At 44.2% G+C, this 27944-nt stretch overlaps 1 protein-coding gene across 1 annotated transcript; it reads left to right on the forward strand.

Moving 5' to 3' along the window:
• LOC146959882 (uncharacterized) lies at positions 1 to 27349 on the forward strand. The gene is made up of 24 exons (XM_085772816.1): positions 1 to 177; positions 3349 to 4260; positions 4291 to 4779; positions 4940 to 5001; positions 7401 to 7439; positions 7547 to 7623; positions 8592 to 8623; positions 9997 to 10119; positions 11439 to 11564; positions 12968 to 13084; positions 14051 to 14175; positions 14832 to 15119; positions 15174 to 15238; positions 16028 to 16148; positions 16239 to 16438; positions 17118 to 17275; positions 18288 to 18369; positions 18485 to 18531; positions 22029 to 22154; positions 22237 to 22370; positions 22870 to 23773; positions 24725 to 24818; positions 26535 to 26656; positions 27226 to 27349. Exons 2-24 carry the CDS (start codon positions 3376 to 3378, stop codon positions 27256 to 27258), a joined length of 4449 nt encoding a protein of 1482 aa, XP_085628942.1. The 5' UTR covers positions 1 to 177; positions 3349 to 3375; the 3' UTR covers positions 27259 to 27349.
• The last annotated feature ends 595 nt before the right edge of the window (positions 27350 to 27944 follow it).

Raw genomic sequence — 27944 nt, forward strand, 5'->3', positions numbered from 1 at the left:
GAAGAGGAAGAGGAGCAGTGTTAGCCGTTAGCTGTTAGCTGTTAGCTTGTCTCCAGCAGCTCCTCTGTGTTTCTCTTCTTCAACAAACATTTTCTTTTTTGTTGTTGTTGTATTTTTCTCTCTGTTTTCACCACGAGGTCACGTGTCTGACCGGAAGCGGCTGCTGTTTGTTTTGAGGTGAGTTAGTTCGGTGCTAACAGGAGAAGCTAACAGCTGTTAGCTAACGCTGAGCTAATGTTGCTAACGCTGTTTTAACCGTTATTATTATTATTATTATTATCATTATTATTAACGGTTTAACCGGAAGTTGTGATCAAACATCGGTGATCGATGAAGCTCTGACTTTGTGTTATTGATCTCTGTGTTGTTGGTTTGTACTTTTTTTTTAAGTATGATGAATAGAGATATAAACTGTTCAGACTGACATCAGCTCGTCAGGTAATAACCATTATCATTTTTATTGATTAATATTAATCTTATCGATATATTACTGAGTTGATCGGTTTTATTATTTGTGCTGTTCAGGAATCGTCTCGTTCACAGTTCAATAAGTTCACTGTCATTTAAAACAAAGGTGTTGGACTGTTGTGTTCAATTTATTATGATATTTATAAATAAAGTTGGATTCAAATACATGGGCGTAATTTATGGGGGGTTAGGGGGCTGTAACCATCATCAAATCCAGCCAATAATAATCATATAATTGCAGTGAACAGAAATATCTAAAAAGCTGGTATGAAGAAGTTGTCATTTTCACTGATTTAATTTCATTGGCAAAAAAGAAACCAAAAGAGCCAGAGTAAATATGACGGTATAATAAATAATAATTCTTTTTATTTATAACACACTTTTACAAGTGCTCAAAGACGCTTACAGAACACAATAAAATATAAAACAATGTGGAATAACTCACAATTAAGATACATAAACAATGTGAAAGGTTTAAAAAGACATTAACTTTTTTTTATCAGATTTAACTGATCAGCTTTTATCTCTGAATCAAATCTGGTCTTTACATTTTATTGGTCTTTTATTGGTGTTATGATAAATTGATTAATAAACATTAGTTTTGTCAGAATAAACATGTTAATTGATGAACAACAAAATAAAATATATGACTGAAACACCTTTTACTACTGTTTCTGAAAAGCCAAAATAAATAAAAGTATAAAGTAAATTAGTCTCGTCCTTTTATCAAAGTTTTTTTGCTTAAAAATAACCTTATATGGGCAGAGATCGTAAGTTACGTCCTTGCTTAAACAATTAATCAAAGCTAATGAGTTTCTATTGATCAACCAGCTGATGAATCGATGCGATCGAAAACCTGCAGCTCTGATTATTAAAGGAAGGTGAGTTCAAACTAGTGGTTTAAAACTTACAGAGTTGAATAATGACTGAAACTAATGATTATGAGATAATAATACATTTGTTGGTTTGTTTCTTATTTTTTGAAATACAACAATGACCAGTACACAGAAAGAACAGAAAGTAACAGATGGACCAGGGGTAAAATACATGAAATAAAAAGGTTGTAAATGGAACCATCCTTTCGTGCAGTAACAAGGGAGATAGAGCCGTATCGCCCGTAATTAGCTTAGCTCAAACACTGGAAGTGTATAGGTAGTGTTAGCCTGCCTCCACCTAAAGTCGCTAATTAGCTTAGCTCAAACACTGGAAGTGTATGGGTAGTGTTAGCCTGCCTCCACCTAAAGTTATGAGAGAAACTCTTCAGCAACTCTAAACAGACCGATCTTGGTCTCAGAGCTACAAAACTCTCCGGTAAGGCATCTTGAGCGGTCAAATGCCGCTAACGGGACCAGATCGGTCAAAACGGAGGGTTCAAGTAAAGACTTTATTTTGGTTCAAGCTAGCTACATCGAGGGTAGGTTAGCTTCCTATTTCAAAGTAAAGCACAAATTCTATCGTCATGGTTTTCTGTATGTAAAGGGCAACGGGTGTTTTATTTTGTAAAAGTAACCGGAAGTGCGTTGGTCACAACGGCTAGCTTGAGTAGCGCCGAATTCGTCCCAACAAAATTTTAAACAGCTGGTATTTAGACACGACACACTGCTGATCTAAACGGCTACTTTCTCACCTAAACATGTTTGAAATGTTGATAAAGTGATATATTTACAGAGTTTAGAGCTAAAATGAAATCTTCTGACTGCTGATATCGGCTCGAGTAGGAGGCAGGCTAACACTACCTATACACTTCCAGTGTTTGAGCTAAGCTAATTAGCGACTTTAGGTGGAGGCAGGCTAACACTACCCATACACTTCCAGTGTTTGAGCTAAGCTAATTTTTTTTTTTTTAATAAATGAAATTACAAATTAAACACACAAAACAAACATACAAAGCAAAAAACAAACAAACCCAAGAAAAAAAACAAAAGCTAAGCTAAGCTAATTAGCGACTTTAGGTGGAGGCAGGCTAACACTACCTATACACTAACAGCGTTTGAGCTAAGCTAATTAGCGACTTTAGGTAGGAGGCGGCGAATATCGTTACATTTTTTTTTTTAAGACGTTAGTTTAGGCGGCAGCTCTTTCCTGTTAAGGCGGCCGCCTTAACAGGAAAGCGCTGCGGGAAACCCTGCGGGAGTGAGGCAAGACACAAAAATTTTTGGGGGGGCGTATCCCTTTAAAAATAATGCTCCATTTCTTTTGGAAAAAAAACAACAACAAAACAAGGGGTTTTCTTATTTAATTTACTTTGATTAATAAAGAATAGAAACAATGCCCATCATTATTTAGTATGTGAACAAGAACAACAACTGTTTCCTGATCTGAGTCATAAAAAGAACAGTTAGTATTAATGTCCTTTTTAAAGTTTTGCATATAACGGTGAGTAGGGTAATATTTATTATGGGATACCTCCTTAACCTTATTTATAATTAAAAATGTATGGGGGAGCATCCAAACTTTTTTCTTCCAATCAATCAGTGTTATTGGTGAAGCGACTCAGCGACTTGAATGACGATGACTTTTGACTTTTCTTCAGCTCTGATTAATAAATGGAGGTGAGTTCAAAGCGGTTGAAAGTTGAATAACGACTGAAACTGTTGATTATCCGAGAAAAAAAAAATAATAATAATGCTCACATGTTGCAGCTGTGACGTCCTTCCTCCTCTTCAACTTCATCTTCTTCATCTTTTCTTGTTATTTAGAGTCTTGAGCCGTTGTTGCTCGTCAGCGTTGAGACGTGTGTGTTTGTCTCAGGACGCCACACCTCGTTAACGCCTCGTTAACGTCTCGTTGACGTCTCGTTAACGTCTCGTTAACGTCTCTTTAACGTCTCGTTAACGTCTCTTTAACGTCCTGTCTTCCCCGACACCTTCTTGTCTGCAGGACGTTTCTCCACAGCTTCATCTCATCATGTCTCAGCGCCCGTTCCCGTACAGACGGACGCCGTCTGACGCCGACCTTCGACCGGACAACGGCTCCTCCTCCTCCTCGTCGGACCGCCATGACGCTCGCCACGACCTCAGAGGTCCGTCGTCGTGGTCGCAGGACGGCGGCGCTCTGAGCATCCTGAGCAGCTGCGGCCTCGAGCCCAGCGACCTGTCTCTGCTGGCCGAGCTGCCCGAGGACGTCCTCACGCTCGAGTCGCTGCCGCAGGTGCTGCAGCACATCAAGGGGAAGAGAGGGACCGTCAAGCCCCACGCCACTTCATCATCTTCATCCTCTTATCCCCCCAGCTCCAGCCAGCGAGCATCGTCTAGCTCCGCCCACAGAGCATCATCTAGCTCCGCCCACAGAGCATCATCTAGCTCCGCCTACCAAGCAGAGTCTAGCTCCGCCCACAGAGCATCATCTAGCTCCGCCTACCAAGCAGAGTCTAGCTCCGCCTACCAAACAGCGTCTAACTCCGCCTACCAAGCATCATCTAGCCACTCAACGTCTAGTCCCGCCCACAGAGCATCATCTAGCTCCGCCTACCAAGCAGCGTCTAGCCACTCAGCGTCTAGCTCCGCCTACCAAGTAGCGTCTAACTCCGCCTACCAAGCATCATCTAGCCACTCAGCATCTAGCTCCGCCCACAGAGCATCATCTAACTCCGCCTACCAAGCATCATCTAGCCACTCAGCATCTAGCTCCGCCCACAGAGCATCATCTAGCTCCGCCCACAGAGCAGCATCTAGCTTCTCTGCAGCCTCGGACTGGGACCAGCTGCGCAGCCAGCCGGTCCAGTACCCGCTGGACCAGATCACTCCCAGTTATCTTCCATCGGACCCGGTCCCAGTCTCGGTCCCGGTCCCGGTCCCTGTCCCGGTCCAAGTCCCGGTCCAGACCCGTTGGGGGACGACCAGAACCAGCAGCTCTGTCAGAGCCGAGCCGACGCCATCAGCATCATCATTCGCTTCTTCCTCTTCATCATCCATGTACGCGGTGGACTTCCACCGCAGACCAGGACCCCCTGAGTACGGTAAGACCAGCGGAGCCTCTGGTCCTGGTCCTGGTTCTGGTTCTGGTTCTGGTTCTGGTTCCGTTCAGGACCGAGCCGCTTTCAGGTCGACTGGAGCCGGACAAAGAACTCGTCCTTCCCGTTTCTCTGAGCCGGGAGGATCAGCTGATCACAGGTTGGCTCCTCCTCCTGCTCCTCCTGCTCCTCCTCCTAGGGCGGCCAGCTCCTCCTTCACCTCCTCCTTCACCTCCTCCTCCTCCTCCTCCTCCTCCTCGATGCCGTCGTCCAAAGCAGCTCTGGACTTCCACGGGACGTGTCCTCAGGTGTTCCCGTACTCGTGCTCTCTGTGTGATATCACTGTGCTGTCGGAGAAGGTAAGTTCAGCCGAGCTCCTCGACCTTCTCTCTGCAGAGTCAGATGGTGGTGGGGGGGTGGAGGGGGTCATTATGATGAGGCTACTTCTCCTCGGAGCGTTGGCATGGAGACAGAGCTTCACGACACCGACTCATGTGTGTGTTGTGTTTTGTGTTTCAGGTTTGGACCCAACACATCAACGGCACCCAGCATGCAGACGGACAGCTACAGCTGCTGCAGCAGTAAGTCCTGTCCTCATGTCCTTAATGTGTCTTCATGCTGTCTTTACTCTGTCTTTACTCTGTCTTTACTCTGTCTTTACTGTCCTTAATGTGTCTTCGCTGTGTCTTTACTGTCCCCATGTCCTCACTGTGTCCTCACTAGGGGTTAGTCAGTGTCCAAATTTTGACACTGTTACATTGTTGCACCAAAAGGAATACCAAACTAGAGCCGCAACAATTAATCGATTAATCGAACAATAATCGATTATTAAATGAATCGTCAACTATTTTGATAATCTAATTATCAGTTTGAGTAGTTTTTTTAAAGAAAAAAAGTCCAAATTCTCTGATTCCAGCTTCTTAAATGTGAATATTTCTGGTTTCTTTGTTCCTTTATGACAATAAACTGAGTCTCTCTTCGGTTTGTGGACAAAACAAGACGTTTGAGGACGTAATCTGGTGGTTTGAGAAACACTGATTGATATTTTTAAACATCTTTTTAAACATTTTATCGACCAAACAACTAATCGATTAATTGTTTAAATAATCAACAGATTAATTGATAATGAAAATAATCATTAGTTGAAGCCCTATGCCAAACACCACGTAAGAATATTGAAACAATAACAAAAACATGTACTAGAAAATTTCCTAGCATTCATTTTGAGAGGGCCACGGAGGCTCAGAGGTTACCACGGCAACTTGAGGTGGTTGCCAATGACGATAGGGGCCCCCCAGGCTGAGGCAGACAGAAATAGCGGGAAAAAGAGTGATTTTCTGCTTCTGCACTGGTCTCACATTTGGGCTTATTCTGACAAAACGGTAGCTCCCATCAGAAAAAGAAGCAGACCATGGTCGTCGTAAGGACTTCCTGAACGATTTGATGTGATTTTGGTGTTTCTACGGTAAATATTTTGGAAACCTTTGCGAGTTAGAAACAGGGGTCCGTTCTGCTTCTCTCAGTTTATCTTTGTATTAGAGTCAATGAGGAGCAGAGACAGACGTGGCCGCACTCAGAGGCTCACAGTTTAAATTCAGCAAGTCTCTCTGCTTTGTTGAATACATTTTTAAAGAGAGAACAAGTTTGTCTACAACTGTGGAAAAAATCATGTGTGTAGAGTGTAAATTGTGGCCGTGAGCAGCGTGGAAAGAGAGAAGTTTAAGACAATGTCAGGCAACTCCTCCCACTCTAGCCGATGATGTCACCCACTCTAGCCCGAACATTCCGCGCAATACACACCCATTATAATCTCAACATTTCTCCAAAAATGATCATGGTCATTGAACAGTGATTGATAAAAAACTATAATACCTATCGAAGCGTGGATTAAGACACCAATAAACAAGACTTGTGTCTACATTTTAAAGTTTAAATGGAGTCTCTAGGTGAAAGTATGCAAGAGTAGTAGAGGTTTGAAAAAGTCCAATATTTGGTTCGTTTTTTGACCTCCTCCCATTCATTCTCTATGAGAATGAGAAAACTCACAACCCTCACTAACCCTCTCAACCTTGGTCCAGACTGTCCTTAAAGGTCCAGTGTGTAATAATTGTCAAGATTTATTGGCAAAATCTGAATCTACTACCCATGTATAATCACTATAAAATAAAATCTGTTTGGTTTCCGTAGCCTTATAATTATTCTTTTATATAAACTCATAACAAGAGTTTTGCTTTAGAGAGCGTCGCCATCTTGCGCCGCCATGTTTGTACGGCAATTTTTAACGAGTTTCGCGTTTATAAATAAACCAACAAAGGAGGAGGAGGAGGAGGAAACAGCAGACATATTGTAAAATGCTTTTGTCCCCATTTTACACACTGGACCTTTAAAGTCCACATCCAGAACCAATCAGACTCGTCTCAGTCACTTCCTGTTTACAGCGTCTATGAGGTCACACGCACACACACACACTTTGGTAAATGGTAAATGGTAAATGGTACACACACACACACACTTTGACCTTTGACCTTCAGCCACCGTATCCTCTCAGTTCCTTCTTGAATCATCGACATGAAGACGAGCTGATCGACTGTTCAAGTCTCAGTCTTTCTTGATTGGACGACTGGACCGGGCTCTGCTCCAATCAGATCCCATGGCTCCGCCCACTGCAGACAATGACATCACATCATACACAGAAGAGCATGTTGGATGCACTGGTTGCCATTGGTTACAGAGGAGGGAGGAGCTGACTTGTGATTGGTGTTTCTACTCTTCTAATCACCTTTTCAAAATAAAAGACGATCCATTCACTGACTAAAAAGCTGTTTCAAAGTAAAAGTCCTTGATTAAAAATGAAGCTGATAAAAGTTGCAGGTTTGTAAAACAATAAAACTGATATTCTGAAGTGGAAGTATTCAAGTAAAAGTACTTAGTTACTGTTGTTGACGATCATTTGTCATGTGGTCATCTCTTTCCTCTTCAGGTTTCCAAACTGGGACTGTCGCCTGGAGACGGGCAACAGGTCAGTGAACTACACACCTTCATCACCACCATCATCATCATCATCAATATCATCATCATCGTCATCAATATCAATATCTAACTTATGATGTTTATGTGTCTTTAAAGAGCTGACAGCCAATCAGAGAAGAGGAAGGAGGAAGAAAGACCTGCCCGGCCGTTAAAGAGAACCAATCAGAGCCAGAGTACGTTTATTACCTCATTGAGCTTCACAGTGTTGATGGATGGATGGATGGATGGATGGATGGATGGATGGATGGATGGATGGATGGATAGATGGATAGATAGATAGATAGATAGATAGATAGATAGATAGATAGATAGATAGATAGATAGATAGACTTTATTGATTCCAAGCCGGGAAATCACAGTGCAGCAGCAACATTACACAGACACACAGTGACGATAACAACATATAGTATAAGAATATAAAGAAGGGTTAGGGTGGTTGCCAATGACGATAGGAGCCCCCCAGGCTGAGGCAAACAGAAATAGCAGGGAAAAGAGCAATTTTCTGCCTCTGCACTGGTCTCACATTTGGGCTTATTCTGACAAAACGGTAACTCCCATCAGAAAAAGAAGCAGACCGCGGTCGTCGTAAGGACTTCCTGAACGATTTGATATGATTTTGGTGTTTCTTCAGTAAATATTTTGGAATCCTTTGCGAGTTATAAACAGGGGTCCGTTCTGCTTCTCTCAGAGAATCTTTGTATTAGAGTCGATAGATAGAAAGATAGATCGAACGATAGATCGAACGATAGATAGATAGATAGATAGATAGATAGATAGATAGATAGACAGACACACACAGTGACGATAACAACATATAGTATAAGAATATAAAAAACAAACTATACATAATAAAATAGCAAAATAGCAATAGCAAATCAAATAGAATGTAATGTACAAAAGTATATACAACAGAATTGCCCGTGGTGATTTTAGTGCAAAGTAAAAAATGTGCGATGTGTGTAACTGTGTGTAGAAAATAAAGTGCGTAGTGACTGTAAGTTATGAGCAGAGTTTTTCAGCCGTTATTATACAGTGTGATGGCATGAGGCAGGAAAGACTTCCTGTATCTGTCCCCTCGAGATGTGACCTCATCATGTGACCTCATCATGTGACCTCATCGTGTGACCTTGTGTCTCCACAGAGCCGCAGCCGAACAAACCGTCTCAGAAGAAGGTAAAGACTCGAGTAGGGTGAAGCTGCAGTACCGGAGTAACCGCAGTTTGAGGACCGCAGTTCTAGGACCGTTCGATTTACATCACAGCGCTTCCTACCAAGTGGAGACTGCTGTTACCCGCTGTTTATTTTTTTTTACCAAATCTCGTCTGAAGTTACTGCCATCAGATTTATCGACTACAAATCAGCTCCAACGTGCTCCTAACTGCTTTCTGGACAGTCATTGGACTCTCTGTTCTACACTCTAACTGGTCTTTTTACTAAACTTAACCAACTCCTCTCTTCGTTGCCTAAACCCAACCACTCAAACTCAAAATGTGAGAACTTGGAATATAAATTTCAAATAATCCCCTCCGGAGCAGTGACCGTTTCCATAGTAACTAGGGCTGCCCCCGACCAAAGATTTTGTTGGTCGACCAGTAGTCGTCACTTATGACTATCATGGATCTGATAGCAGCGCCCGCTAATGGTTGAAAATAGCGTTGATAGCTCCTACGTCGGAGTCAACATCGGAGTAACAACATCGGAAAAAAGTCGCTTTTGAAAAAAAAAAAAAGAGAGAAAGACCTGTCGTGCCGTGTATAAAAAAACCCCAAAAAACAACAACAAAAAAGTGTCCCGTCACGACTTCCTGTATCTGGCCCTTCAAAATAAAAGCCCCATAGCCTTTCATACACAGTTCAGTCATTGATTTTGACTTAATTTTGACAAGACACGGCTCCAAATTTTTTATTTATTTTTTTCCTGCGACTAGGGCTGTTTGATTTTGCCCAAAAATAAAATCTCAATTTTCTTCTCTGAATAATCGATTTCCGATTACGATTTTTCTGTTAAATGACAAACCGTGAGAGCTGTAACTGTGTAGTGGAAAAGGGCCGTTGGTCTTTTTGGCAACAAAATCCTCACTGGTCTTAGCAAAATGCCAACATGCTTGTTTACAGTGTGTGGGGAGAGCAGTGGGAGAGCATGAGGCAGCAGTCATTACCATAATTCAGCGCAGCCCAGATTCATGAACGGGGGCTTACTGTAATTACCCTAGTTAGAGTAAAAAATCGATTTTTACGATTCCAAATAATCGCGATTACGATTTTAGCAGCCCAATCTGCGACCAATCGACCAATGAAATTTTGGTCGGCTAATGATTTTTTGGTCGACTATTTGGGGGCAGCCCTAATAGTAACGCAGCAACTTCCGAACGTTGGGGGCGCTGTGACGTAAATCGAACGGTCCTAAAACTGCGGCCTTAGAACTGTTGCCTCCGGTGCTGCAGCTTTACACTATTGAAAGACTCAGAGAGCAGCAGCTGTAGCTCCACCTGTCCTGCACCAACACCTGTGTGTGTGTGTGTGTGTGTGTGTGTGTGTGTTCCTCAGGCCTCAGACAAGTGTAAAGTGGTGTGTGTGAAGTTCCCGGCCCAGGCTGTGGACGAGGCGTACCTGAGGAAGCTGACGGAGCCGTTCGGGAAGATCGTGAAGATCCTCATGTTTCCGTCTCTGGTGAGTCGACTCTGATTGGCTGCCGTCGTCCAGCTGTGTTACTCACCTCTGTCTAAAGGGATAGTTCAACATTTTTGGCAAATTCTCCTCTCACCATAATCCCTCTGTAGTCATAGCAGTAGGTTCGGTAACACTTTACAATAAGGGTCCCTTAATTAATGCTAGTAAGTACATTATTAAGCATTATTTAACTGTTTACAGATATATTAACAATCATTATTATGTATTACTTAGGATTAGGAAACACATTAATTAATGTAGCCTATTAGTAAGCAGTTTATTAATGTTTACTACTCAAAGTTAGTTCATAAATTATTAAGCATAATAATGTAATTGGTTATCATTATGTATGCATTACTCGGCATTAATTATACATTAGTTAATATATTAATGCTTAATAATGTGCTAACTAACGTTAATTAAGGGACCCTTATTGTAAAGTGTTACAGTAGGTTCATCACCTTTAATTATCGGTGCATGTTGTTTTGAGATGGGCGGGGCAGAGACGTGAGCTGCTCAGTATTTCCACCTTTCCCTCATCAAACTCATCAAATACACAATCCAACAACTCCACAACGCTCTGGTGGACAAGTTGTGACCTGCACATTAGTAGTAGTAGTAGTTTATTCGATCTTTAATACAAAATTATTTACAATTGAGCATCAATCACAGTCAGTCAACCTTCCATAAAACCATCATTAGTTCAACTAGTTCATAAATAGATAGAAAAGGTGCAGTCTGAAGCTATCTAGCTTATAGATGCCTACTGTACTACCCTTTAATTACATTTTCCATTACATCCATTAGAGCTCTTCATGGTGTCAGAGTCATAGAAAGAAACAAGTATCCAATAATAATTAACAAATGTAGCCAAAAATAAAATAAAAAGATAATTAAACAGTATTACAGTTGCAATCAGAGTCATCTATGAAATAATAACATATATATGAAGCAAATACTCTGAACTACTTTCTCTTTTAAAATCCCTCCGCCCAGCAGCAGCCGTGTCTGGAATGTAGTTCCGGCTGCGTTTCCCTCTACAACAACTCTGTGTGGTAACGTTGTGTTATTATCTCATAGCGTGGTGAATGTGCAGCTCACAACTTGTCCACCAGAGCGTTGTGGAGTTGTTGGATTGTGTATTTGATGAGTTTGATGGAGGGAAAGGTGGAAATATACCGTGTAGCTCCCGTCTCAAAACAACATGCACCGATAATTAAAGGTGAAGAACCTACTGCTGTGACTATAGGGGTTATTATGGTGAGAGGAGGACCTGACTAAATGTTTGAACTGTCCCTTTAAACCCCTCCCTCTTGCAGGCGTTTGTGGAGCTGGGTTCCCCCGATCAGGCGAAGGACTTGGTGAAGTTTCACGTCAACTATCCTCCGACGGTGAACGGAGAGCAGATCCAGTTCAGCATCTCCAACACCTTCACCTTCCTGCAGGTACACACTCACCGGTGTGTGTGTGTGTGTGTGTGTGTGTGTGTGTGTGAGAGTGTGTGTGTGTGTCTGTGTGTGTGTGTGTGTGTGTGTGTGTGTGTGTGTGTGTGAGGTCACGGGGTCACAGAGACAAACATCTCACCTGCTGATGGGGACAGAACGTGTTGATGTGTGTTGATCTGACCCGACCCACTGACCCCGGTGCAGGTGTGAACGCTGCTCTGTGTTGTGTTGTGTTCACTGACATGGGTGCAGATCCCGGGGGGGACGGGGGGGACATGTCCCCCCCCAATAAAAATACCCCAAACTATTAAAAATTTAACAAATGTATTTTCAGACTTCACATTCCTCACATCTAAAAAGAAATGATTGAAATGTCGGAACAAATAATGTTTGACAAAAATATTTCTGACTCCACATCCCATCTCTGGTCTCTGGTCTCCTCCACTACGATGCAAATGAACGGGTAGTTTCTTACTCAGACGCTGATGACATCAGCAGGCTTTAAAGAAACAACCCCCTCAATCTTAAAGGGACAACCAGGAGTTTTGTTAAAGCGAAGTGTTTCCACACTACATTTATGAGCCTCCGCACCGTGAAATTCTTTGACCGGGTCAAGACAGACTCATGTTTTCATTCATCAAGAATTAAAGTCAGAGGTTGGAAGACGATCACATACCGTCGTAGTTCCCACCATAAACGGAGATTCATACGGCGGCGTTATTCTCATGACTCGCCACGAAACCGAAAGTAAAGAAACGCTGGTCGGCTCGCCCAGCATTTCCACCACCACTAATAATAACAAAATAACCATAGAGACAAAACCATAGATTTATCTAAAATGGACCATTAACAAGTGGTAACGGAGATTCATCCACATTAACGTGAGACTTTTTTATAACCAAATAGAAACTCCTCGTTGTCCCTATAAGGCTTCATATTTTGATTTTCATCCATATCAATTAATCATGTATAAATTAGTCCCATACACTGGGATAAAAGGAAGATGGGGAGAAGAATTGGGGATCTGGGAGGGTCGGTGGGAGGAGAAAGATAAGAACCTGAGTAGATATTACATGTCCGAGACCCTTTAAATTATAATTTACTACTATAACAGCAGTGATACGCGCTGTTGGCTGTTTAGGACAAATAAACAAGAAAGGTATAAGCACAGTAAATGATTCCCTGTGCAGGACTTTTTGAATGATATGCCGAGACTCTGCGGAGTTGTGATTTATGGCGGCATGTTATGATAGTATTGGTATATGGGCGCAAAAAAAAAATCACTTTTGTGTCCCCCCCCCCCAATCCTGATCACTGACCTTTGTCTCACCTTTTCTGTGTGTGTGTGTCTGTCTGTGTGTGTGTGTGTGTGTGTGTGTCTGTGTGTGTGTGTGTTCCTGCAGAGCTCTCGGGTGGTGAGCTTCAGTCCGGCTCCATCAGGAGTCGACAGCCGCTCCGATCTTCTCACCATCGTCAAGCGCTTCGGTCCTCCGCTCTACACGCTCTTCCTGCCCTCCATCGTGAGAAACTCCACTTCCTGTTTCCTCTGGTTCAGACTCCAAATAAAAATAAAAATAAAACATCAACCACACACTGATAGATAAAGCTAAAGGGATAGTTCAACATTTAGTCAAATTGGCCCATTGCCATAATCCCTATAGTCATAGCAGTAGGTTCGTTACCTTTAATTGTCGGTGCAAGCTGTTTTTAGAACGGCGGAGCAGAGCCGTGAGCTGCTCAGAGCTACGCTACGGAGGCTCATTATGGGATTTCTTGGTTTCCCTCATCAAACTCATCAAATACACAATCCAACAACTCCACAACGCTCTGGTGGACAAGTTGTGAGCTGCACATTCACCACGCTATGAGATAATAACACAACGTTACCACACAGAGTTGTTTTAGAGGGAAATACAGAGACTGTTGATGAAAAACTGTCCCTGAAGGCAACGTGCATCAGTGGTTTTACATGAATTTCCCTCTAAAACAACTCTGTGTGGTAACGTTGTGTTATTATCTCATAGCGTGGTGAATGTGCAGCTCACAACTTGTCCACCAGAGCGTTGTGGAGTTGTTGGATTGTGTATTTGATGAGTTTGATGAGGGAAACCAAGAAATCCCATAATGAGCCTCCGTAGCGTAGCTCTGAGCAGCTCACGGCTCTGCTCCGCCGTTCTAAAAATAGCTTGCACCGACAATTAAAGGTAACGAACCTACTGCTACGACTATAGGGATTATGGCAATGGGCCAGTTTGATTTAATGTTGAACTATCCCTTTAACATGCAAACACTTATGAAAACATCTGAGTTTTATTTTGAAATTCCACCTCCTCCCAGAACATTCACATCTTTTTAATGTATTAAAAATGAAAACATTTAGTTGAGTAATGTTCTGTTGTGTTAAGACTTTGCTCCTGGAAACAGAAACTTCCTCTTTGTCCTCTCTGATTATTGTTTATTAATCAGCTGTGTTTTATTGTTTGCAGGCGTTTGTGGAGATGAAGAACGCTCCCGACGCTCAGAAGCTGGTGGATTATTACTCCTCCAACAACCTGAAGATCAACAGCGACTTCCTCAAAGTTTCCTTCTCTGGAGAATACAAGAGTCTGATGTGAGTGTGAGACTACGTTTACACGTGCCCGGCTATTTTCACAAACAGACATTTCACCCTCTCCGTTTACAAAAAAAACTGCGCGCACACCAGTCCAGTTTTCAGAAAACTTTTCGTTTACACTAACCCAATCAGAATCCTGCACATGATCCCGCATAGCAACCTGATAACAACAACAACAACGTCACTTGCCCTCCTTGTGTGTAAAGTTTTAATATGTTTTCATGCGAGAAAGTAACTGTTTAGATGCCAAATCTACGGCCAGTTAATCCAGATGAGGCTGTTCAGAAGTCTGCTCCGATGTTTCTTGGAGAGGTGAAGCTTTTTTTTTCTTTTTTTTAACGACCGGTTCATCACAGAGGCAGCAGCTGGTCTGCAGAGCTGCTCGGCCGACCAACCTCCGTCGTCATCCCGGGGGACAAAACCATCGCTAATTAACTTACCCGCAGGTTTTTAGAGGTTTACCACCGGCTGGTTAAGTTATTTTTAGGAGATAAATGTTGGTCTCAGTGATGAAATCTAACAATTGTGGCAGTAGCATTAGTTTGAATGAAAAGTGAAGCTTCATGTGTGAGGACTGAAGAGCAGCGCTGCCTCGGGACTCTGGACAGAAATCAACCCATTTAACGTTACATCAATAAATGTTTTACCTGCAGGAGGGTGGCGTCGGCCAGGAGGTACGATGAGGAGGAGGAGGAGAAGGAGGAAGAGGAGGCGTCGTCTGTCTCCACCAAGAGGGGGCGGAGTCAGACTAAAGAGGAGGCGGAGTCAGAGACCAAGAGGAGGAGGAGGAGTCAGAGCAGCGAGACCAAGAGGAGGAGCAGCAGCAAAGACGGAGGAGCAGAGGAGAGGAGGTGCAGGAGAGACAGGAGGTCCAGGTCCAGGTCTAGAGACCGGTCCAGCAGAGGGACCAGGACCAGGACCAGGTCTAAGTCCCGGTCCAGGTCCAGGTCCAGAGATAGAAACAGGACCAGAAGACGGTCCCGGTCCCGGTCCAGAGGTAAATCCAGCAGCAGCTCTTCTTCCCAGCAGAACGGGTCCAGAGTGAAACCAGAGGAACCAGGTGAGAACCACGTTGATTCATTCATTCATTCATTCATTCTGATCTATTCCATTCATGGTTTACATTCTACACACGGTTGCACATGTTTACATAATGTAGCTCCACAGTCACCATGAATGAAAAGGAGCAGGATGAAGAAAACCTTATAGTACCTGCTCCTTTCTGTTGTTATAATTACACTGGCTTACTTCAACACCAATATTATACTCTATTTCAAAATATTAAAGGGACAACAAGGAGTTTTGTTAAAGTGAAGTGTTTCCACATTACATTTATGAGCCTCCGCACCGTGAAATTCTTTGACCGGTGCAAGACAGACTCATGTTTTCATTCATCAAGAATTAAAGTCAGAGGTTGGAAGACGATCACATACCGTCGTAGTTCCCACCATAAACGGAGATTCATACGGCGGCGTTATTCTCATGACTCGCCACGAAACCGAAAGTAAAGAAACGCTGGTCGGCTCGCCCAGCATTTCCGCCACCACTAATAATAACAAAATAACCATAGAGACAAAACCATAGATTTATCTAAAATGGACCATTAACAAGTGGTAACGTAGATTCATCCACATTAATATCAGACTTTTTTATTGTCGCGGAATTTTTCGTTCTGCCGACGGAGAAACTCCTCGTTGTCCCTTTAAGGTCTGAAATTCTATTATATCGGCCATTTTCAACAAACCTGCAAAAAATTAAAAAAAATCTATTATTATTGATGAGCTGAGGGTGTGATCAGGAGTCGTCGTTAAACATATTGATCAGATATCTGCATCTGTTCTTCCCACAGACTCTAAGACCAGGACCGATCCTGGACCGGGTCCGGACAGAGACACCAAACCTGAGACGTCGACAACGAAGACGACAACGACGACACCGACACCGAAGGAGCCGAGCGAAGACGAAGCAGAGTGAGTTTACGACACGACACAGTTCACACAACGAGTTTCCTGACTCTGAGCGGGTCAGTGAACGCCTCATGAACACGTCGTCACCCGCAGGTCGTCTGCAGAGGAGAGCGACATCGAGGGGATGGAGGTGATTGGAGAGGACGGAGAGAGTCTGCAGGAGGAGGAGGAGGAGGAGGAGGAGGAGGAGGAGGAGGAGCAGCTGGATGAAGAGGAGGAGGAGAAGGAGGAGAAGGAGGTGAAGGAGAAGGAGGAAGCTGCTGAACCTGAGAAACATGACTCACCTGGAGAAGGTAGGAGTCACAACAACTACTTAAGCAATATATCACTCCAGTCCGTGGTCTATGCTCATTCTACCACTCTAAGGGCCGTTGTTCCCCCTTAGAGTGGTAGAATGAGCAGAGACCACGGCCTGGAGTGATATACTGCTTTTATAAAACGGTTACCAATAATGACAATATGAAAGAGGAATACGCATCAATTTCATGTAGTTTTATTCAACCAGAAATACATATTATCCAATAAAAAACTAGTCCCTTGTCTCCAGACGTTAGCTCCCAGTAGCTCTGCATCTGGTCTTTTCCTCTGTCACTGCTCAGTCCCCTCTACCATTGTTAACCCTCTGGAGGTCAAAGTTCACCTTCAACATGTCAATTACACTACTTTACTCCATTTTTTAACATCCTAAAAACACCGACTGTCTTTGGCTACGGACTGCAACAGTCCGCGGACGCGGAGTGATAGCCTACGCTGTGATGAGGCTTTAGAATAGTAGCCGTGGTATATGCTCATTATACCACGGTTAACAACCAATCAGATCGCCGGATTTCACCTTAACGTTTCATAAAAAATAATAACGGAACATTGTTTTAGAGGTAAATGCCGAAAAACTGCACTGACGGGAACGCGCATCAGCAGTTTTGAATGAATTTACATCGAATGGCAAATAAATGACTCTGACTCTGTCTGCAGAGAAAGAGACGGAGGTGAAGGACGGAGAGACAGAGGAGAAGGAGAAAAAGGAAGAGGAGGAGAAGAAAGAGGAGGAAGAGAAGAAAGAGGAAGAGGAGCAGGACTCGGGACCCAGCAGAGAACCAGAGGAGGCAGCAAAGACTGTGGAGGACGAGGAGGTAGAGCAAACTCTTCAAATAAATAAAGTCTAATCTAATCTAATCTAATCTAAATCTTCTGCTTCTTTGAACCTCAACTACTTCAACATGCTTTCAGCTACAGACTTCATTCAACTTCTAAAATGTTCACACAACTTTAAACTATTCTGTTGTCACTCAGCTTATTGATATCTTAAGCAGAGTTTTGGCAGATTTAAAAACATTCAAATTTTTGACAAAATCCAACTTTATAATGGGTGTGTATTGCGTCTAACGATTAGAGGCTAGAGTGGATGACATCATCACTAGAGCGGGAGAGAGCCAAAAACGCGACTGAACCTTTTTTCCTCTAACCTGTCACCACGGCCACAAATTACACTCTACACACATAATTTTCTCCACTGTTGTAGATAAACCTGTTGGGTTTTCACACTTTTCTTACAATCAGGAGTTATAAACAGGGAACATTTCAGCCCCTACTTTTGTATGGGAGTGAATGAGTAGCAAGAATGGGTCTATCTGCACTTAGAGACTCACACTTTAAATTCTGTAAGTCCCTCTGCTGTTTTGATCGCACTGCTTGAGAGACGACAAGTTTATCTACAACAGTGGAGAAAATCATGTGTGTAGAGTGTAATTTGTGGCCGTGGTGACAGGATAGAGAGACAAAAGGTTCAGTCGTGTTTTTGGCTCTCTCCCACTCTAGTGATGATGTCATCCACTCTAGCCTCGGCTCCTTAGACGCAATACACACCCATTATAAAGTTGGATTTTGTCAAAAGTTTTAATGGTTTTTAATCTGCCAAATATCAGAAACTGTTTAACATATCGATAAGCTGAGTAACAGGGGAATAGTTGAAAGTTGTGTGAACATTTTATAAGTTGAATGAAGTCTGTAGCAGAAAGTATGTTGAAGTAGTTGAGATTCAAAGATTAGAAGAGTTTGAAGACTGTTCCCATGCATTTCCAATGAGAAATTTGTTTGTGTCCTGGTCTGTGTCTCATTCTGGTCTCTCCTGGTCCTGGTCTTCAGGAGGACCCTGGTTTCCCGATAAACCTGGACGACTGCATCATCATGGACGAGGTGGAGGAGGAGGAGGAGCCTGAAGACTCAGGTGAGTGTGACCTTCTTCTTGTGGTTCCCATGTTCCCACTGGACCAGACTTGACTGACTCCGCCCCCCTGCAGCTCCTCACTCAGTGACATCACACCTGTGTTTCCTCCTCACAGGTCAGCCTGAGGTCAGAGGTCAAGATGAGGTCACAGCTGAGCCAGAGGTCAGAGGTGTTGTTGTTTATTTGTTGTTGTATTGTTTATCCATCCATCCATGCATCCAACTTCTTCCACTTATCCGACTCCCCCGGGTCGTGGAGGCAGCCGTGTGAGCAGGGACACCCAGACTTCCCTCTGCCCGGACCAAGGGGGCAGTTGTGGGTCTGAGAAGTGAAGTCACTTTTGCGTTCAACAAACTGCAATCCCCTCTTCTTCCTCTGGGGGCTGGTGTCAGAAAGCAGCATTCTCCATAGACCCCCATGTTAAGATCACCCACTTTACATCCTCAATAAACATAATCAAAGCCTGGTGTCAGCACGTTTTTTGGTCTCAACCGATAGTTTCTACCTATTACTATTATTATTATCTACTATTATTAGGTTTAAAATTCTGGCCAATTAGGACACGGAAACGTTGAGTGACAGGTCCGAGCAGCTCCGTGGACAGCTGCTTGGAGGCCAGTGGGCGGGTTCTCGGCCGGCCAATCCAACATGGGGCTGTACAGGCCGCCATATTGGAGTCACAAAAACGACTCCCCAAAACCAATGAGTGACGTCACGGATGCTACGTCCATGTTTTTTACAGTCTATGGCCCGGACACTTCCTCTAGCTCTTCCAGGAGGATCCCAAGGCGTTCCCAGAGCTCCCTCTCTCTAAGGGATCGCCTCGCCACCCTGCGGAGGAAGCTCATTTCAGCCGCTTGTGTCCGGGATCTTGTTCTTTCGGTCATGACCCAGAGTTCATGACTGTAGGTGAGGGTAGGAACGTAGCCTCACAACATCCAGAGACTTGAGGTACTCGGGGCCGATCTCATCCACCCCCGGTGCCTTGCCACTGAGGAGCTTCCGGACTACCTCAGTGACTTCAGCTTGGGTGATGAATGAATCGGCCTCTGAGTCCTCAGCCTCTGCTTCCTCTACGGAAGGCGTTTCAGTGGGATCGAGGAGATCCTCGAAGTATTCCTTCCACCGCCCGATAATATCCCCAGTCGAGGTCAACAGCTCCCCTCCTCCACTGGAAACAGTGTTGGTGGAGCACTGCTTCCCCCCTCTGAGGCGTCGGATGGTTTGCCAGAATTTCTTCGAGGCCGACTGTAAGTCCTCCATGGCCTCCCCAAACTTCTCCCAGACCCAAGTTTTTGCTTAACCGCGACTGCTTGAGCTGTCGTCCGCTTGGCCTGCCGGTACCCATCAGCTGCATCAGGAGTCCCCCGAGCTAGCCAGGCTCAATAGGACTCCTAGAATTTATTTGAGGCCGACTGTAAGTCCTCTTCCACGGCCTCCTCGAACTTCTCCCAGACCTCTTTGCTTCCACAACTGCCCAAACTGCAGCATGGTTACCTGTCAGCCGCCTCAGGAGTCCTATGACCCAAGCAGGCTCGATAGGACTCCTTCTTCAGCTTGACAGCATCCCTTACTTCCGGTGTCCACCACTGGGTTCGGGGATTGCCACCGCGTCAGATACCAGAGACCTTACGGCCACCGCTTCGTACAGCTGCGTCAACAATGGAAGTGGAGAACATGGTCCACTTTGACTCAATGTTTCCAGCCTCCCTTGGGATCTGGTCAAAGCTCTCAGGGGTCGACAATATAAATGGCCCGGTGGCCCGGACGTACTTTTCAAACCGTCAGGGCCACCAGAACGCTCCAAACACTGGCCCGGTGGGGCCAGTGAAAATAATGCCTTGAAAAAAATATAACAAGTAAATAAATAAATCTAATTTCACATTAAATCCCTGTGGTTTGAAATGATAACTGTCAAATCGTCTCGGTAATTAGTGCTAAGAGATCCCGACCCGATCAACGACAGAGACATCTACTTTCTGTGCGCAGCCAGCGCTGTGCCCTGGCACGGCAGCACCACCTGCAAGCAGCTGCAGCTGCAGCTCCAGCTCACTCACTGCTGCTGATAGAAGGTCGTCACAAGAACCGATAAAAACCTTTTTCTTAACCATGAAACTTCCCTCCTCCTCAGCGCGTCGGTCGAGTCCTGTCGGGACCGACGCGAACGTTACACACGGGCCAGAGCTCGCGCTGGGGCGCCAGCTGTTCGGTGTGCGCCACGGCGGTGGCACGTCACGTGACATTTAGACCATAATAACAACAACAAAAAAACGTGTGTAAACGCAAAACTGAGCTGAAAATGAAACAATGAGTCAGTTTTGCACCAATCTGTGGAAACAGCCTAAACGTGAATGAATGAGAACAACAGTTATATCACTGAACTACTTGGAGGATAAAAGTAATGACTACATAACTTCATGTTTGTGTTGAGGCATATTTACCATTTTAACTCTGTTTTTACTTCATTGTTAAACCACAGTGGAGGCTAAATATGTGAAACAGTTATTTATTTATTAAATAAAGTAGCCTGATGAATTTAAAAGCACTTTTTTTGACCTTCTTTAATGAAATTGAATGAAAAATATCTGATACAGGATATAAATCCTCAGACTCAAATAAATAACAACATACAAAAATTAAACACAAATATACCAACTCATACATAATCACTAAAATACATATAACAAAATAATCCCCCAAAATCTCAAGAAACTACAAGATCGTGGTATTGAATAAGTATCAAGAATGTTGGAAATTGACTAGTAATGGTATCAGAAAGTATCAGAATCAGCCTCGATGGCGAGACCGCAGGAATTGGCTGGGATATGTTGTTTTTCGTTAATATGGGGATCGATACCTATTGTCTTGGGCCAGTGGTTAGAATGGTGGGGCCAGTGATCTTCAAAAGCCACTGGCCCGGAGGGCCAGTGGCAAATTTCCCTTATTGTCTACCCCTGGCTCTCCCGGAGGTGAGAGTTGAAGACCTTCCTGACAGGCGATTCTGCCAGACGTTCCCTCACGATATGCTTGAGTCTGCCAAGTCTGACCAGCTTCCTCCCCTGCCAGCGGATCCAACTCACCACCAGGTGGTGATCAGTTGACAGCTCAGCCCCTCTCTTCACCCGAGTGTCCAAGACATACGGCCGGAGGTCAGATGACACGACTACAAAGTCGATCATTGACCTCCGGCCTAGACACCCATGCTTGAACATGGTGTTCGTTATGGACAAACTGTGGCTAGCACAGAAGTCCAATAACAAAACACCACTCGGGTTCAGATCGGGGAGGCCGTTCCTCCCAATCACACCTCTCCAGGTAAGACATAGCTGCCCATGTGAGCGTTGAAGTCCCCCAGCAGAACGATGGAGTCCCCGGGCCTCTTCGCCCGGGCACTGGTAGCTGTTGGGACCAGTGCCCGGTGCGATGGCCCATGGCCCTAATGAGCTGCTGGTTTTAAAATAACCAAAAAGGGTCGCGGGAGGGGGACTTTAAGCCCCAGACAACATGGCTCCTAGGGTCATTCAGGTGCTCAAACCCCTCCACCACGGTAAGGTGGCGGTTCAAGGAGGGACTTTGAGTTGTAGTTTATTTGTTTAGTTGTTGTTGCTTATTTGTCGTTTAGTTGTCGTTTATTTTTGTTGTTTATTTGTTGTTTCCAGTCATCCACCAGAGTTGTTTACTTCACCAACCTGCCGCAGCGTTTCTACACCGACGCCAACTTCGTGCGACTGGTGCGCGACTACGGGACGGCGACGCGTTACTTCCTGATCCGCCACCGCCAAGAGGTGCGAGACACACTGAAGCTTCTTGTTGTTGTTGTTGTTGTTAATAAAATGTAAAGGATGACCTCCTGTGTCTCTGTCTCAGGGCTTCATAGAGATGTCCTCTCCGTCTGAAGCCGTCTCAGCGGCTCAGGAACTCGGCTCCGACAAACCCGTCGTCTTCCACGGGTCAAAACTCAGTGTCAGCGTCTCACACAAGTATCAGAGGCTGGTCAACGGGTCAGTGTCCGTCCTCACTCTGTCCTTTCTGTGTCCTCACCCCGTCCTCTGACTCTCTGTCTCTGAAATCCTCACATATTCTCATGCTTGTCTAAGCGCTAGTTACTGAGTAAGCAAGTTTGCACACATTGTTGAGTTACATGTGAGTGTGTGTATGTGTCTGGTTATGAGTGTGGTTATTAGAGGAGGATGGGGATAGTTGGATTGTTATCTGTGTATTGTGTGTGTTTGGGTTTGAATGTGTGATGAGAGTAAGAGAGAGTGTATGTGCTGTTAATCCCTATTGTGCACTTCATGATTTGGCGCTCCTGTTTCCCTGCTTTTATTAGTGCATTCTGTCAATTTTTTAAAAAATATTATGGTTATTATGTCACTTATGTCCTATTTCAATGATTTTAATATTGTATCTGCTCCAACTTTACCTACTTTACCAACTGTATCTCTTCTTGTTTTTTTTGTGCATTGTCCCTGTTTTAAATAAATAAATTCATTCATTCAGGTGGGAGATCCACTCGGACTCGGACTCGGACTCTGAGACGAGGACCGAGCGCCGGACCCGAAGCAGCAGTCGAGTGACACGGAGCAAATCCAGAACCTCGGACAGAGATGAGACCGGCAGAAGATCTGGATCCAAGAAGTCCTCAGAGAGAGAGACCGGGTCCAAAACCAGTCCGGAGAAAGAGACCGGCTCTAGAACCAGTCCGGAGAAAGAGACCGAGTCCAGAACCAGTCCGGAGAAAGAGACCGGCTCTAGAACCAGTCCGGAGAAAGAGACCAGGTCCAGAACCAGTCCGGAGAGAGAGACCGGCTCCAGAACCAGTCTGGAAAGAGAAACCGGGTCCAGAACCAGTCCAGAGAGAGAGACCGAGTCCAGAACCAGTCCGGAGAAAGAGACCGGGTCCAGAACCAGTCTGGAGAGAGAGACCGGGTCCAGAACCAGTCCAGAGAGAGAGACCGGGTCCAGAACCAGTCTGGAAAGAGAAACCGGGTCCAGAACCAGTCCAGAGAGAGAGACCGAGTCCAGAACCAGTCCGGAGAAAGAGACCGGGTCCAGAACCAGTCTGGAGAAAGAGACCGAGTCCAGAACCAGTCTGGAGAAAGAGACCGGGTCCAGAACCAGTCCGGAGAGAGAGACCGGGTCCTCAGAGACGAAGACTGAGGAGCAGGACGTCGGCAACGCGTCAGAACCGGGTCCAGAGTCTGGACCTACGACGTCCACAGAACCCGAGTCCACAGGAAACGAGTCGGCCAATCAGGATCAGGAGAGTCCAGCGGACGAGTTTCCCGCCAAAACCACGTCGGAAAAACCAGAGGACGGGTCTGAAGACGTGTCCAAGGAGACGGAGGAGAAACCAGCTGATCAGGGTCCAGAGACGAACGGACCAGAACCACAGACACACCAGGTGAGGCAGTGGGCCGACCGGTCTGAGAGCGCTCTCAGAATCAGAATCCGAATGCCTTTATTGTCATTATACTACTGTATAACGAAATTTTAAGCCCTCCCCCACTTCAGTGCAAACAAGCATACTATAAAAATACAATATAAAAACACTTTCAATAATATAAAAATAAATAGATAAGAATAAATTATATGCACAGTGTATAGCACAGCGAATTTGTGTATATTGCACAGTATGTGAGGTAGTTTGGTGTATTGCAATATGTATTGAGGTAGTCCAGGGTGTGTCTGTGTGTGCGTCAGTGCATGTGTGAGTTCAGAGTGGGAGGAAGAGCCGTGAGCCGCTGCACAAACGCGCGCCGCCATCTTTAGATTAGATCTGATAGCGGTTTCACACCGGCAGAGCTCCGGCACGGTTCTGGTTCCCTAACGCAGCTTTGAACCGGCCGGAAAAAATAATTGGTTCGGAACCTGAAAAGTCGGTTCGCAGCGAAACCAAAAAATAGTTGTTTTTTCCTTGCGAACCGTCACATCATCAGTGGGCGAGTCACTTAATACGAGCAGGAAAGCAGCAGGAAACCATAACCATGTTATATACAGTAGCCTGCCACAATTGTTAGATTTCATCAATGAGACCAACATTTATCTCCTAAAAATAATTTAACTAGCCGGTGGTAAACCTCTAAAAACCTGCGGGTAAGTTAATTAGCGACCGTTTTCTCCCCCGGGATGACGACGGAGGTTGGCCGGCCGAGCAGCTCTGCAGACCGGCTGCTGTCTCTGTGATGTCCCGGTCGCTGCAGAGCTTCACTTCTCTGAAAAACATCGGAGCAAACTTCTAAACAGCCGTCGTTTGGATCAACTGGCCGTAGATTTGGGATCTAAACAGTTACTTTCTCATATGAAAACATATTAAAACTTAATATAAGTTTGTAAATGAACGTTCTGTTTCTAGAAACCCGGAGATGACGAGCGGCTCCAGAACCAGAACCAGAGCCCAGGACCAGCAGGGGGCGCTGCAGGTCCAGAGAGACCCAGAGGACCTGTGGGTAAGAACATAAACACACACCTGAACAACAACAACAACAACAACAAGGGAAGCAGGTAAACACAGTGGCTGTGTCCGAAATCCCCCCCTATTCACTATACAGTAACCACGCCATGGTGTAGTGGTGTCCGAATGTTTAGTGAGTATTAATGTTCACTATATAGTGACTGAATCTATCCCACAATTCACTGCGAAATGTAGTGAACATCCGATGGTCACTAACCGGAGCAAGATATCCCATCATGCATTGTGGTCACGGATGGCCGTTACCACAGCAACCCAGAGCGACCGGTGTAGCTACCAAATAAATGCAGTAGTGACCGGTGTAGCTACCAAATAAATGAAGTAGTGACCGGTGTAGCTACCAAATAAATGCAGTAGTGACCGGTGTAGCTACCAAATAAATGAAGTAGTGACCGGTGTAGCTACCAAATAAATGCAGTAGTGACCGGTGTAGCTACCGAATAAATGAAGTAGTGACCGGTGTAGCTACCAAATAAATGAAGTAGTGACCGGTGTAGCTACCAAATAAATGCAGTAGTGACCGGTGTAGCTACCAAATAAATGCAGTAGTGACCGGTGTAGCTACCAAATAAATGAAGTAGCGACCGGTGTAGCTACCAAATAAATGCAGTAGCGACCGGTGTAGCTACCAAATAAATGCAGTAGTGACCGGTGTAGCTACCAAATAAATGAAGTAGTGACCGGTGTAGCTACCAAATAAATGAAGTAGTGACCGGTGTAGCTACCAAATAAATGAAGTAGTGACCGGTGTAGCTACCAAATAAATGAAGTAGTGACCGGTGTAGCTACCAAATAAATGCAGTAGTGACCGGTGTAGCTACCAAATAAATGAAGTAGTGACCGGTGTAGCTACCAAATAAATGAAGTAGTGACCGGTGTAGCTACCAAATAAATGAAGTAGCGACCGGTGTAGCTACCAAATAAATGAAGTAGCGACCGGTGTAGCTACCAAATAAATGAAGTAGCGACCGGTGTAGCTACCAAATAAATGCAGTAGCGACCGGTGTAGCTACCAAATAAATGAAGTAGCGACCGGTGTAGCTACCAAATAAATGAAGTAGCGACCGGTGTAGCTACCAAATAAATGAAGTAGCGACCGGTGTAGCTACCAAATAAATGCAGTAGCGACCGGTGTAGCTACCAAATAAATGAAGTAGCGACCGGTGTAGCTACCAAATAAATGAAGTAGCGACCGGTGTAGCTACCAAATAAATGAAGTAGCGACCGGTGTAGCTACCAAATAAATGCAGTAGTGACCGGTGTAGCTACCAAATAAATGAAGTAGTGACCGGTGTAGCTACCAAATAAATGAAGTAGTGACCGGTGTAGCTACCAAATAAATGAAGTAGTGACCGGTGTAGCTACCAAATAAATGAAGTAGTGACCGGTGTAGCTACCAAATAAATGCAGTAGTGACCGGTGTAGCTACCAAATAAATGAAGTAGTGACCGGTGTAGCTACCAAATAAATGAAGTAGTGACCGGTGTAGCTACCAAATAAATGAAGTAGTGACCGGTGTAGCTACCAAATAAATGAAGTAGTGACCGGTGTAGCCACCAAATAAATGCAGTACACACACCTCAACAACAACAACAACAACAACAACAAGGGCAGCAGGTAAACACAGTGAGGTCATCACGTGGTGCGTTCACTGACCTGTTGGTCTGTTTGTTTGTTTGTTTCTCCGCCTCAGGAACTGAGTTCATCCGTCCGGTCGTCGGCTACTTCTGTCACCTGTGTCAGGTGATCTACGCCGACGAGGACGAAGCCAAACTGCAGCACTGCAACAGCGACGCCCACTACAGGAAGTTCCAGGTAACCAGAGTGACGAGGTTTTAACTAAAAACCTCCGTCAATGAATCGACTGTCAACGTTATTTCAGCCGATCATTTCTCCCCTTTAATAAAACCAACTGGTGTTGTATTTTATATCGTTGGAAAGCCTGATTAGTCGCCTTGACAACCAGGTACAACTTGTAAATGTCATGCATCCGTGGAATGAGCAACACAGATAAACGTGTGGGTAACGCCCCTGAAAATGTGCTAAAATCTCCAAAACAGAGCTTCCCATCACTGAAGGAAATTGTGAAAACAGTGAGATTCTGGAGTTCCAGTTAGACTGATCAGGGTTTCCAACGATATAAAAGCTAGACCAGTTGGTTTTTATTAAAGAGTAGAAATGATTGACTGAAATAATGTTTTATGTTTGAACTTAATCTGGATTTAATTAGCTCCAAAAACCTTTGATTTAGATTTTTTAAAGTGTTAGATGAACCTTGTTTCCATAACTTCTGTCACACAGACACTTGTCTTCACGTCAGCAGGTTGTTGCTTCATTAAATCTAGATTTTCAGTTGGTGTCTTTTCTTTGTGTTGTTGTTTCAGGAGAAGACGGGGAAGAATCCGTGGTCGAGCTGAATCTGACGGAAACTCCAGCTGTTGTGTTAAAAGACTACGTTTCCCAGAAGCCCTCAGCAGCGAGCAAGAAGACTGTTTGTTTGTGTTGGACACCTAAACTGAGTTCTTTTCACTTTAAATACCGAAGCTGATTTCTTTAAAATGTTTCAAAATGATGTGTTCCTGTTGAATAAATAAATGAAACGTTCAAAGTCTCGTTTAAAGAAACGCGTTTATTTTATTTTATAAAACAACAAAATGAAACATAAAGTTTGTTCTGTTTCCACAAATCAACCGGCTGGAACTAGTAGTGGGGTCAGTCATTTCAAATTGGTGTTAAAGTTTAGGGTCTATAGAACAATTTGCGTCCGAGTGTCAAACACACAGATAAAAAATGGCCTCTAGGGGGCGCCGTAAAATATGTAAACTGCTACAACTTTTGATTAGATTATCCAATTTTAACATATGAGATATTTTATCTTTAAAAGGTGATAAATCAATTTTGGGAAAATTAAGACCCTTAAAAAGTATTAAAAAGTCTTTTCACGACTTTATAAAGTCTTAAATTTTGAGGGTATTTTTTTCTGAATTAGCTGTCCAAGAGTTTGAGTCCTAAAAAACATTGTGAAAGTGTGTGAATTTATTCATTTTATCAAAAAACAAAGATGAACCGGTACATAAAAAAGGAAAGAAGATTGTTGTTTTTG

This window comes from Trachurus japonicus, unplaced genomic scaffold, assembly GCF_045865225.1.
Source record: "Trachurus japonicus isolate A0001 unplaced genomic scaffold, Traja_1.0 AP030951.1".
NCBI classification, from domain to species: domain Eukaryota; kingdom Metazoa; phylum Chordata; class Actinopteri; order Carangiformes; family Carangidae; genus Trachurus; species Trachurus japonicus.